This window comes from Schistocerca nitens, chromosome 5, assembly GCF_023898315.1.
Source record: "Schistocerca nitens isolate TAMUIC-IGC-003100 chromosome 5, iqSchNite1.1, whole genome shotgun sequence".
Classification (NCBI taxonomy): Eukaryota; Metazoa; Arthropoda; class Insecta; order Orthoptera; family Acrididae; genus Schistocerca; species Schistocerca nitens.
This window is the reverse complement of record NC_064618.1, coordinates 345833817-345847902: the sequence shown is the minus strand read 5'-3', so window position 1 is coordinate 345847902 and position 14086 is coordinate 345833817. Positions and strand designations below refer to the sequence as shown.

General features: G+C 44.6%; 1 protein-coding gene and 1 pseudogene across 1 annotated transcript in view; both read left to right on the top strand.

The window, feature by feature from the left end:
- Positions 1 to 203: 203 nt before the first annotated feature.
- LOC126259916 (N-alpha-acetyltransferase 20-like) lies at positions 204 to 814 on the top strand (annotated as a pseudogene).
- An 8349-nt stretch (positions 815 to 9163) lies between these two features.
- LOC126259930 (uncharacterized) overlaps positions 9164 to 14086 on the top strand; it is a 47873-nt gene continuing 42950 nt past the window's right edge. Inside the window, exon 1 of the mRNA XM_049957022.1 lies at positions 9164 to 9298. Coding sequence (XP_049812979.1) covers positions 9242 to 9298 — 57 coding nt within the window. The 5' untranslated portion in view covers positions 9164 to 9241. The remainder of the gene's footprint in view (positions 9299 to 14086) is intronic.

Here is a 14086-nt window from a genome sequence, read left to right as displayed (position 1 = left end):
ACGACGGTGGGGTCACGGATTTATTTCAAGCTTTGTACTCAATTACTAGGCCATCAAAACAAAATTATGAGCAAGTAATAAGGTGCACTACTCTGGCAATTCCGAGAAAATCGCACGAGAGGATATACGCGCCTACTATATAACTGATGTGTCTATGCGCAGGGGCCGAATGTCGGAGTTCATGGTGGTCAAGTGGTAGATGCTAGTGTGTCTCGGAGTTGGGTGCTGTACCATTGTTAACTGGATTGATTCTACAATTACTGAACAGGTTCTTGGAAGCTTGTTTTCGAAAGTTGTAAGTATGACAACCCTGAGGCCCTTCACTTGTAATGACATGTTCAAATTCAATAATGTGAATCTGACTGAAACTTATGGATTGTCTTTCTACATGCAGTACCTCGCTCACTGACCTGAATATTTTCAAGTGGCAGAATCACCAAATGGGGAAATCATGGGTTACATTATGGGCAAGGCAGAGGGCCACGGAGAAAGCTGGCATGGTTACGTGACAGCACTGCCGGTGTCACCAGAGTACCGTCGACTGGGCTTGGCGGCAACACTAATGGCCTGGCTCGAGGACGTGTCGGAGAAAAAGCGCGCCTACTTTGTTGATCTGTTCTTACGTTTCTCCAACAAAGTTGCAATAAACACGTACAAGACCCTAGGGTGCATTGAGTACATAACTGTTTTGGAATACTGTTCAGGTGATCCTGATGAAAGTGCTTTTGATATGCGGAAAGCCCTATCTAGGGACGTGAAGAAAAAGTCGACGATTTCGCTGACTCATCCTGTACGACCAGGCGAAGTGGACTGACGACAAGTTGGCTACTGAATGTCCATCGGCACGGCGTTTGACATTCACTAGATTGCTCTGTGTGAAAAACCTGCAAAACATTTCGTAGGCAACAAAATACCTCTGCTAATTCTGGTTCAACACAATCTGACTGAAAATAAGAACTGAAGATTTTCATTTCTCGAGTGATTTCTATTGTGTACTACTTCGCAAGTTATGTACTTTTAAATTGAAATGTGCAGAATGTTGAATATACATTTGAGCATTGGAGAAGAAACAACTGTCTGAACTATAAGTGTGTGCAAGCAATAAAGTTTTTCAGTAACAGGGAACAACCCTGTGCCTTGGCAAAAAAATAAAAACAAAAAGTGGTTAGCGTCCGAAGATCGTCAAATGAACATGTGTGGAGTGACGGTTCGACTCCCGCTCAAACCTCCATTTTTGTAGTACAAGTGAAAATTTTCTGATATTAAAAAATACACCTGCACTAAGTAGTCAAATAACATGAAATTCACTAAAATTCAATTAAATACACGTTGTTTTTAAATTATATTACCTCGCAAATGTCATGTAAATGAAATAATATGACCCATGATGAAAAAAATGTAAATTAAAAATTAAATGTGAGATGGAGTCAAACCGTCGCCTCACATACATTCGCCTTGCGTAGATCGAACGCTAAGCACTTGAGTACTATGAACTGTAACACCCGGCACCTTCACACAGATACATCAGTTACGAAATAGACGCGTAAAACTTCTCTTGTGATTTTCTCGGAATTGCCAGAATAGTGCACCTTACTACTTTCACATTATGTTGTTTCAATGACATACTAGAAGTGTACAAAGTCTGAAGTAAATCCGTGATCTCATCGTTGTGATCCTTTGATGACTCAGAATGTGTCCTATCGACTAACCCCTTCTTCTAACCACGTAGTGCCACAAATTCTTCTCTCCCAAATTCTGTGAGAACCTCCTCATAAGTTACTTGATCTACCTCTTTGATCTTCAGCATTCTTCTGTATCACTGCATTTCAAAAGCTTCTCTTCTCTACTTATCTAAACTGTTTATCATGCATGTTTCAGTTCCATGTATGGCTACACTGCATACAAATATATTCAGAAAAGATTTGCTAACACATAAATCTGTATTCGATGTTAACAAATTTCTCTTCTTCAGAAACCTTTTTCTTGGCATTGCCAGTCTACATTATACATTCTGTCTATTTCGGCCATCATCAGTTATTTCGTTGCCCAAATAAAAAACTCATTTACTACTTTAAGCATCTTGTTTCATAATCTAATTCCCTCAGCATCTCCTGATTTAATTCAACTAAATTTCATAATTCTTGTTTTGCTGTTTGTTGATGTTCATCTTATACCCTCCTTTCAAAACACTGTCCATTCCGTTCAACTGCTCTTCGAAGTCCTTTACTATCTATGACAGAATAATAATGTCATCGGCATACCTCAATTTTTTTTATTTCTTCTCCCCGGACTGTAAATCATTCTCCAGATTTTTCATTGGTTTCATTTAGTGCTTAATGTACTCCCTTCTCAACCACTATTTCTCTTTCAAGCCCCTCGACTCTCATAACTGCAGTCTGGTTGCTGTACAAATTGCCAATAGGACGGCTTCTACCACATTTCCAATTCTTTGTAAAATGTTCGCGTGAGTGTTCTCTAACCACGATTTATTAAACATAGTTCGTTAATATTCACATCGCTCAGCAACTGCTTTCTTTGAAATTGGAATTGTTATATTTTTTTAAAGACTGGGGGTATTTCACCTGTTTTGACATACCTTGCATAGCAGGTGGAATAGTTTTTTCAAGGCTGGCTTTGTGAAGGTCATCAGCAGTTCTTAGGGAGTTTCGTGTGCTCCAGCAGCCTTGTTTAGGCTTAGGTCTTTTAGTGCCCTGTCCTGTTCATCTCGCAATATCATATCTCCCATCTCACCTTCATGTATGTCCTCTTCTATTTCTATAACATTGCATTCAGTTTCATCATCCGTGTACAGATTCTGTATGTACTCCTCCTACCTTTCAGCTTTCCCATCTTCACTCAGAACTGGTTTTCCATTTGAGCCCTTGATATTCATATAGCTGCATCTCGTTTCTCCAAAAACCTCTTACATTTTCTTGTGGGCGGTATTTTCCTGATTTTGCCTGTACATCATCTATAGACCTCCTCTAGATCGTTTCTCATCTTGGAGACATCTGAGTACCATTTTCGTATTTCATCTTGGAGATCTATGGCTACATGGATCCTGTCCACTTCAGCTTCACAACGTTAACTACGATTATATTTTCTTACAGAAGGTTAAAACCAACACCACAGCTGTGTATTTAAGTTCATTTATTAAGCCGATGAAGCGCTAGAGGACTTTTGCTATGCTTCATCTACAAAACTATTTAGCAGACAATCTGAGAAACCCCCTTAATTTGTGTGCAGATGATGCCATCGGTTAGAGTCTAGTAAAGTAATAAGAAAACCATAATAGTACTCCGTCTTCAGGCCACGAATGGCCTACCGGTACCATCCGACCGCCGTGTCGTCCTCAGGGGAGGATGCGGATAGGAGGGGCATGGGGTCAGCACACCGCTCTCCCGGTCGTTAGGATGGTATTCTTGACCGAAGCCGCTACTATTCGGTCGAGTAGCTCCTCAATTGGCATCACGAGGCTGAGTGCACCCCGAAAAATGACAACAGCGCATGGCGGCTGGACGGTCACCCGTCCAAGTGCCGGCCACGCCCAACAGCGCTTAACTTCGGTGATCTCACGAGAACCGGTGTATCCACTGCGGGAAGGCCGTTGCCAATAAGAAAACCCTAATAAATTACAAAATGTTTTTGTCAGGATATCTGTGTTGTGCGAAAAGTGGCAATCGATCGTGATCAATAGAAGTGAGAGTTCTTCCACACGAACTATTAAAAAAGAATCCGTTAAATTTCGGTTACACGATAAATTATACAAGTTTAAAGATTGTCAAGTCAACTAAATATCCATTGATTACGATTACAAATACTAAAACTGAAAACATCTCATAGAAAATGCTGCCTTTTATTGGCAGATTAACTTAGAAGGAGCTACTAATTTCCTAAGTAGGTAACTACTCGTAATTTCGGTCAGCTATGACCATCTTCATCACGAGTAGACCCTGTACATTACACAATTCGTGTCACTGAGTATTCGGTCGAGTAGCTCCTCAATTGGTATCACGAGGCTGAGTGCACCCCGAAAAATGACAAATGTAGTTGGTACATAAATTAATCAGCCATTCGAGTTTCATATGGCTGTCCATGTCACAAGGTCATACCAACTTCGTATGACTGATTAATGTGACTGTACCATACATACACATAACGACACGATATGTGTAATGTACCGGATTCATTCTGGTCTGAAGATGGTCATAGCTGACCGAAATTAATTACTTCATTAATAAATTTATTTGTCGTGACTAGATTTACAATTATACAAATATTTCCTGAATCACTGTGAAACCTTACTGTGAATACACTGATGAGCCCAAACGTTTTGACCACTGCGCACTGCGAGGAAGTATGCTGCCTGGTGGCGCTGAGGGCACTTCATGCGGTAAGAGAAGCCTATGAGCGGAGCAGAGACGAATGGGGAATCATTCTAGCGACGATAAGTGGCTCAAATCCGGAGATCCGCCCACTTACGCTACTTTGCCAAAATCCAGATTGCTGTAGCCCAGTGCCTGGGAGTGGGCATCTCGGAAACGGCGAAGCTGGTCGGCTGTTCGCGTGCTACTGTCGTGAGCATCTGTGGAAAGTGGTTGAAGAATTTTGAAACCACAAGTAGCCAGCAAGAAGTTGGACGGCCATACCTCAGGAACATAACGGTTGGAGGCTTGTCCGCTGCCCAAAGCAGGACAGACGGCGATCTGTGACAGATATGAGGACAGAGTACAGTGCTGGCGCAGGCACAAGTGTTTTGGAGCACACCGCTCAGTGCACAGTGTTGAACTTGAACATGGTGTTCCGCAGCCGAGGACCCCTACATGTTCCCATGTTTACCCAACACATCGACAGTTATGATCACAGTGGGCACGGGAATCGTCGAGATTGGACCGCGGATCAGTGGAATAGTGTGGCTTGGCCCAATGGATGCATTTTATTGTTAAACCAGGTCAATATTTGTGTCCAGATACGCCGTCATCGAGGCGAATGGCTGCTCGAAACATGTAGCGCGCTTTGGACGCAGGCCGGTGGGAGCAGTATTATGCCGTGGGGGACGTTCACCTGGGCTTCCATGGCACATGGCGGTAGTAATCGAAGGCACCATGACAGCTGTGGACTAAGTGAACATTATAAGGGACCACCTGTAACCCGTTATGCTTGATGTCTTCCATTTCTAGCAGTATAGCTGTCCATGTCACAAGGCCAGAATCGTGCTGCAGTGGATTGAGTAGGATCATAGTGAACTAACGTTGATGTCTTGGCCGTCAAATTCGACTTATCTAAATCCGATGCAACGCTGCTGGGACACCATCGAGCGCCAGCTCCGCGACCAGAAACAAACCGTCTGTAAATTATGGAAAATGTGTGACCTGTGCATAGGAATCTGCTGCCACAAACCTCTAGAAACCCATCAGGTACTTGTCGAATCCATGGTAAGTAGAATCACTGCTTAACTGCGTTCCAGAAGTGGACCACCATGCATTTAAGTAGGTGGTCATAATGTTTTCGCACGTCAGTCTATGCCCCAACTCATTAATCTGCTGAAGAGATTTCCTACACCAAGCTTGTCTTTTCTCTTTCGGAGCATTGCTGTAAGGGATCCATACCAGACAGGGCTGACGGACTTCAAAAAAATCCAAAGACAGGCATCTCCTTTTGTATTTTCACGACTGAGGGGGGAGGGTAGAAGGGATATAGTAAGCAATTTGGGTTGGAAATAATTAAAACACAGGTGTGTTTCGTTCCGGCGAGATCTTTTCACGAAATTGTATTACGAACTTTCTCCTCCGAACATGAAAATATTCTGTTGAGCCACTCTGTCAGAGAAATCACTATCGTAATAAAACAAAAAAAATAAGAGCTCGCGTTGAAGGATATAGGTGTTCATTTTTGCCACGTGCGACTCGAAAATGGAACGCTCAAGAAACAGTCTGAAACAGATTCAAAGACACCTTCTGTAAACACTTAACTGTTAACCGTAGACGTCGATATATATAACCTTCTGTGTGGTGTCTGTCGCTTACAGTAGATTGTTGTTGTCTGTATTGCTGGAGCCCCAAGGGATATGACGTGCGTTAATACTACGATAAACGAAGATGTTTCGGTGATCAGTCCTTAAATCAATTTAAAGTAATTTTGTAGCGCTTTCCTCTTATCCTCTCCATTTCAACGTAAATGCAGCATCCCACTTCAACACCCATCAGTCTTATATCTTGGGCCGTTCCAGCAAATCTTTCCTTCCATCATCACATCAGCCTTCAGAAACGACTCATGTGGTAACACACTGATGAGCCAAAACATTACGACCACTGTCAAAGCCGCGCGGAGTGGCCGCGCAGTTCGAGGGGTCATGTCATGGATGTGAGGCCACATCCGCCAGAGGTTCGAGTCCTCCCTCGGGCATGGGTGTGTGTGTGTTGCTCTTAGAATTAGTTAGTTTAAGTCGTGTGTAAGCTTAAGGATCGATGCCCTAAGCAGTTTGGTCCCTTAAGAATTCACACACACCACTGTCACACTGAATGCCGCCGGATGGCGTTGCGTGCACGTGACGAGTGGAGAAAGTATACAGGCGGAGAAGACACGGATGGGGAGTCATTCCAGCGACGTTGTGGGCCGCTGATGGCGACATCCACTGGCGGAAGCAACTCTGGCAAAGGACCGACGACTGGGATGAGCATCTCAGAAGCGGTGAAGGTGGTGAGCTGTTCTCGTGTGTCGTGATAATATGTTGGAGGCGGTTTAAGGGCGGTGAAACCCACAAGCAGGAGACAAGGAGTTGGAAGTCTACGCCTCATCACAGGTACAGGGTGTCGGAACCTTATTCGCTCTGTAAAGCGGGCTAGGCGGTGATCTGTGGCAGACATGGTGACAGAGTGCAGTGCTGCTGGAGGCACAAGTGTTTCGGAGCACACCTTCAGTGCAGATAGTTGGACATGGGACTCCGCAGCAGACGACTTCTACTTATTTCCACGTTCACCCAATGACGTTGTTAATGACGATCACAGTGGCCATGGGACTAACGATATTTGGACCGTGGATCAGTGGAAATGAGTCGCCTTGTCGGACGAGTCACGTTTCTTTTTAATGTCGTGTCCGGTCCAGAACCACCATCCTTCAGGTGACTTGCTGCTCCAGACGTACACTTGGTCACGATTTTGGCAGAATACAATGACGTTTTGTAACTCCTTTTGTTTTGTTGAGTAATACTTCGCTTCACGGACCAAGTCCGATCATAATTGTAAACCTTATGAGCTTACGCCATATGTGACACCACAATGAATTCTTGACGAAAGGTTGGATGTTGTTCATCTCTTCCAGTAGTACTACCTCGTATGGCTCCCAGACTAGACAGCAATACTAAAAAATTGGTTGAACGTTTCATGAGCTACTTGTTTCGGGGAATGAATTACGTTTACTTGGTATACTTCCCAATCATCTCAGCCTGTCTCCTATTTTCCTGCAATTATTTATAAACGGTCATTTCGCCACACATCACTTCAGACTTTTACGCCCAGGCATTTTCCGGTACTTAACGTTTGCGGTGATTGAACAGTAGTTGACCTTTTCTGGTTATTTATGTGTCATGCATTACATTTGTTTACTTTCGGGGTGAAATGCCAGTCTTTGCAAGAGACGTCGGCCCACTGTCGGTGCTCTTCCATTTGGTTACAGTGTTCTGTCGTTGTCGCCCTGCTTTACGCAACAGCATCGTCCACGAACAGCCTCTGGGACCTTGCGACGTTAGCCGTTTGACAGGGTGAACGTGAACTCCACCGACATGGTTTCCGAGTTTGTTGGGTGGTACTTGCTTTGTGTGTGTATTCGACTGAAAATGTCAAATGTTGACAGTATGTGCTGTGTATCTTGTTTGGAAACAAACATGTTCCATTCACTCTCGGGTATTGCTCTTGGCAATTGAAATGCCCACATTATTCTTCGAACTGAAGCTTGCCTTAAGTACTGCTCGGTTCTATTTATGGTTTATGTTCAGGTGGTGTTAGTTTTGCGTTAACAGTGATGCACAGTTGTATGAACAGGTTTAATGATGAACTGTTGGCCGTCATGCATTGGCCGTTTTGCCCTTCATGTGTGGTTTCATTAAAATCAATGGAAGAGCAGTGCAACGACGCCACGGTGAACTGTTCCTATTGCGAAGGAAGCCACATCGCAGCTCTTGATTCTGATGGTTGTTCGTTCACTCTTTGTGTTGCGTTGTGGTTATGGTGACTGCCTATTACTGGCTTTCCTACCGTTGTGAAGGTATTTTCACCGAAACAAAGGTAACTGGAGTAATAGATCGAACAAATCGTAATGACATTATTGATCTGCAACGAACCACTGTACACAGTGGGTCTGTTACAAGAAAATATCAGAAAATTTTTGTAATTTTTCTTGTACCGTTCCTTTGGAGTACTCTGGAGAAATTACCTATACAGCCGTCGAGATTGTCCCATTTCAAACTAAATGTTGAGTTATGAGTACTAACAAATTCTGAATCTTGTCGATGCTCGTGAAGCTCGTATTATGCCACGTAATTGGCAGTGTGGAGCAATATGGTAAGCATTTGGGAAGGTAAAGAACATGGCAGCAACCTGGGCACCACAGATCTCAAGGATAACGAGAGCGATCTGAGCTTCAGAACATCTCTGTTTACGGAATCCATTTTGATTCCTGAAGATGAGACATTCCCTTCTAAATTAAAAAAGAAAAGAAAAGTGCCATAGACAAGCTAAGAAGTGCGGTTCAAAAATGATTCAAATGGCTCTAAGCACTATGGGTCTTAACATCTGAAGTCATCGGTCGCCTATACTAAGAACTACGTAAACCTAACTAACCTAAGGACATCACACACACCCATGCCCGAGGCAGGATTCGAACCTACGACCATAGCAGCAGCGCGGTTCCGGACTGAAGCGCCTAGAGCCTAGGCCACAGCGGCGGGCGACAAATGCGGAAACTACCCACTGAGGACGTCGCACAACAGGCGAGAACAATACAACTGTATTCCCAGCCTGTCATGTTAGGCCGACACTCCGGTTTGACAGCAGGAAGAGAGCTGAACAGACTTTTGCGACAGCGGAGGAAACCCGGCTCGTTACGCCAGAGCCAGCTGACAGTAAATTATGTTTAGCCGTCCTGTCAGGTTTTGTGTCACCTGGAATGAGACAGCATAATGGCGCGGTACAAGTGAAGCTGCGAGCGAACAGATCGGCGCCATAGCCTCCAGTCGCGAGCCACCATGAGGACATTCCTGCCTGTCGTCGTCAGCGCGATGCTGCTGGCAGCCCCCGCAAAGGTAAGCCGACGCGGAGCTCAAGCTACAACTGTTGGAGGTCGTATGTATTCGCTATGGAGTAACGAATATGCCTCGAGAGACGAAGCGCCGTTTTGTTACCGTCTGGAACATTTCACTACTCCTACCTTCCTCCCCCCGGACGTAGATCGTGCCCGGCTCAGACTGAGTTGGTAGTTATCCTTTTACTCCAATTCGTTTAACTTCAGCGGACTCGCAGTAACTGAAACGTCATGCCGACTCGGTAGTTTCCACTTTATTATCTCCACCGGAGTACCCCGTTAGGGACATGGAGTGGGTCAAACGAATACCTTTCAGACGCCATCTTTTCTTTCGCACACGCTGCTTATGTCCTGCTCGGGTAGTGGTGCCCTATACCCGATTTTGTGGCCTGTCCCGGTTTTTAAGTATTACGTGGAACGCCAGATATCCCCACTTTTGGGTACTGCTAACAATCCGATATATAATCGTACAACTTCACTTAAAAATAGTCGAGGAGATGAGACTTTCGGAACGATTTCCTGAACACGTCAGTAGCGGTCATCAAGATCGTTAGCATACGAGGCGTCAGGAGTTCGGGGTTCGTCGTTGAAGTAAAGGGACGCTCCATCGCTCACCCTATGTTTCGAAAACATTCAGCTTCCTGACGTCCACTGTTGCCTTATTATCGCTACACCACTGTGTCCTAAACAGTGTTTCGATTTCTTTCCCCTCAAGCCCACTGACTGGCCGCGGCTTATCTTGGCGTTTAAGTTCAGCAGTGTATTTTCGTAAGGGTGGCCGCCCCTCGTGGCAATCCACTTGCTTGTTTCGTACCTTGTTTCTCAGTGAGGGAAAACTAACGTGGCAGGCGGGCTATGTACAGGGTGAGCAAGTACTCCACCAACAAACTTTCAGAGGTTATTCAGCACACCTTCTGAATATTTTAATATAAGCGACCCACAAGCCTGCTGAGCCTGGTTACAGAGTTAATGTAGTTCGTTTAGTTTCTTGCCCTAATTAGCAGTATTGTACTGGAAACATTGCACAACAGTGGAAATGTAGTCGGTATACGCTCTTGTGACTTCTACACATTCGTTCACAGTGCTTGCTGTTGACAACGCTACTCCCATTTTACTCTTCGCCTTGAAGCTTGCATTCACTTCTGACAGGTTCTGTCCTGTATATGCTTTTCCAGCCGTGTTACGTGTACCTTAAAAGCGATACATATGTGTATGGATAGTTTCACTGATGAAGAGCTGGCCGACAGTCACCTCTGAACGGGTTCACTGAATGCAACGGGACAACGATGGTATGATGATCTGTTCTCACAGCGGCGGCAAGTACGTAACTGTACAGAGTTTCGTTAAAGTGTTGTTATATTGCTATGTGTCGTGTGTTTGGTTATTGCATATTACAGGTTTTCTCACAGAAACAAGGGTCACTGTAGTAACAAACCAAATATATATGTACATACACTCATGTCCAGAAAAAACAGACCATGGACTCTGTGGTGTCACCGCCAGACACCACACTTGCTAGGTGGTAGCTTAAATCGGCCGCGGTCCATTAGTACATGTCGGACCCGCGTGTCGCCACTGTCAGGATCGCAGATCGAGCGCCACCACACGGCAGGTCTCGAGAGACGTACTAGCACTCGCCCCAGTTGTACGGACGACATTGCTAGCGACTACACGTACGAAGCCTTTCTCTCATTTGCCGAGAGACAGTTATAATAGCCTTCAGCTAAGTCCATGGCTACGACCTAGCAAGGCGCCATTAGTTACTTCATGAATCTAAAGAGTCTCACTTGTATCATCAAGAATGCTGTATACCAAAGTAGTAGCTACGTTCTTTTCTTTATCACATTCATCACGTATCCTGTTCCAGACTTCGCGCCAGTCGGCGTGTGTGTACGTGTGCCCTTTCGGCTACCCGTCTCTGTGGACTGGCTGCCTTGTCAGTCCACTACAGACTCATTTTCAGACTTGATGTTATCAATTGAAAAACAGATCACCCTGAACGACTAGAGATAGGAAGTTCATATTCATAGGACATCTACAGTAATATGTCTTCAAAAATGATTAGTATATCAGTTGCCTCGGTCCAGCATGTGTCCTGTGGCCTAGGGTCCACCATGGACCCTCTTAACTTGTTCCATGCTTGATGGCATCGACGCGTATCAAGCACGAATGGATTCGTGTGGTGTAGCTACACATGCTGCATTTACCTGGTTCCAATGTTCATCTGTGGTGTTTGGCACTGGGTCACAGCGCTGCACCCCTCGTTCTACTATACCCCACACATTTTCCATTGGTGAGAAGTCTGGTGATGTGATGGGCCAGGGTAAAAGGTTGAAATCCTGTAAGAACAAGAAGCACGAGTTGGTGCTGCAACATGTAGTTGTCTTGCTGAAAAATGGCTTATTGGGCATTGTGCCGAAAGGGTATGGCTACGTGTCACAAGATATCATTTACATAGGTCACGCTGGTCACCGTACCCTGGACATGCACAACCTGTGACTAATGGTTGTACTCAATAGTACCCCACACCATAAGGCCTTGAGTTGGCGCTGTATACCTCGTGCGAAAGCAATCACTGTGATACCGTTCCCACTGTCTGCGGCCAACCGAAACGCAACCATCATTTTCAAACAAACAGAACCCGGATTCGTCCTAAAACACTACCTGATCCTGTTATTGTTCCCAGTGACGTCGTTCCATACACGAATGCCGTCTAGCATGTTTCTGCGCATTCGTTAAAGCTAGGCAGAGAGGTGGACGTCGCGCATGTATCACATACCGTAATAATTGGCGACGCACTATCGCTACTGATGATGTAGGATGCGTTACACTATTCCACTGTTCCGCTAGAGCCGAGGAGAGCGCAGATCTGTCCCGCAATGTCATTCGAATGAGGTGTCAATCTTCTCGGCGGAGTGCGACCTGACCCATCTTGTCTTGTTCTACGGCCTTCCGTGAACCATTCTGCATCCATCCGTTGCAGTGCCGAAACACTTCGCCCCATACGAGCAGCAATTTCCCGAAGGTATGTATCACATTCTCTGATGCCAATAATGCGCCCGCTTTCAAACTCACTGATTTGACGGTACGGTTCGCGTATGATGTCAATGACGCATCCTGCACATCTGCTGAAATCAGACTGATCCATTAGCTTTGATTTATAGCGACGACAGCAGGCACATTTTTACCGATAGGTGGATTTGCGTCTCCATATTGACGTTGGCCTTGAGCCGGCTGGCCGAGATGGTTCAAATGCTAATAATTTCTACAGAACATAGTAACGTACATGTTATGTGAATATGAACGTGTCCTTCAAGGTGTTCTGTTCTTTCTGAACATAAGTGTGTTTGTCTATTACCTTTCCACGACTAAAGAACTGAACCAATTTCCATGAAATAATTTAGTCTGGACAAAATTGCCACTCGCAGCGCCGTTGTGGATGCCACGTTGTTGTGCGCTGTGGCAGTTGATGGCAGGAGGGGGGGGAGGGGGGGCGAGGAGGAGGAGGGGTTGCACATTACGAGCTACGCTTTCCCAACTGGCAGACACAGAGGACGAGAATACACAATGTGGCGCACTGACGGATCAAGCTACTTTTATGACATGTCTTTGAGCCATGACAACATCTTCCCAAACTAGACACTGTACGGATAATGTACATTTTGCCTGTAGGTGGTACCTGTGTACCAGTTCTGTTCAAAACAAATTATAAGGAATAACGTACATTTCGTTTTTTGAGCCATCAGTCTTCTGACTGATTTGATGCAGCCCGCCACGAATTTCTCTACTGTGTCGACCTCTTCATCTCAGAGTAGCACTTGCAACATACGTCCTCAGTTGTTTGCTGAATGTATTCCAATCTCTGGCTATCCCTACAGATTTTGCCCTATACAGCTCCCTCTGGTACAATGGAAATCATTCTCTGCTGTCATAATACATGTCCTATCATCCTGTCCCTTCTCCTTCTCAGTGTTTTCCACATTTCCCTTTCCTCTACGATTTTGCGCACAACTTCCTCATTCCTTACCTTACCATTCCATATAATTTTCAACATTCGTCTGTAGCAGCTTATCTCAAATGCTTCGATTCTCTTCTGTTCCGGTATTCCCAAAGTCCATCCTTCACTATCACATAGTGCCGTGCTCGAATGGTACATTCTCGGAAATTTCTCATTGGTAGAATTTCTTAACCTCATCTACATCATGACCATTAATCCTGATGTTAAGTTTCTCGCTGTTCTCAATTCTGATGCTTCTCATTACTTTCGTCTTTTTTCGATTTACTCTCAATCCGTATTCTGTATTCATTAGATTGTTCATTCATTAACTAGATCATGTAATTCCTCTTCACTTTCACTCAGGGTAGCAACGTTATTAGCGAATCGAATCATTGATACCTTTCACTTTGAATTTTAATTCCAACGCTACACCTTTCTTTTATTTCAACCACTGCTTCTTCGATGCACAGATTGAACGGAAGGTGAGAAAGACTACATCCCTGTCTCACACTCCATTTAATTCGAGCTCTTCGTTCTTGGTCGACCACTCTTATTATTCCCTCTGGGCTCTTGTACATATTCTATATAACCCGTCTCTTCATACATCTTACCCCCATTTTTCTCAGAATTTGCAACATGTTGTAACATTTTACATGGTCGAAAGCTTTTTCGAGGTTGGCAAGTCCTATGAATCTGTCCTAATTTTTATTTAGTCTTGCTTCTACTAGCAATCGAAACGTCAGAATTGCCTCTCTGGTGCCTTTATATTTGCTAAAGCAAAACTGATCATTA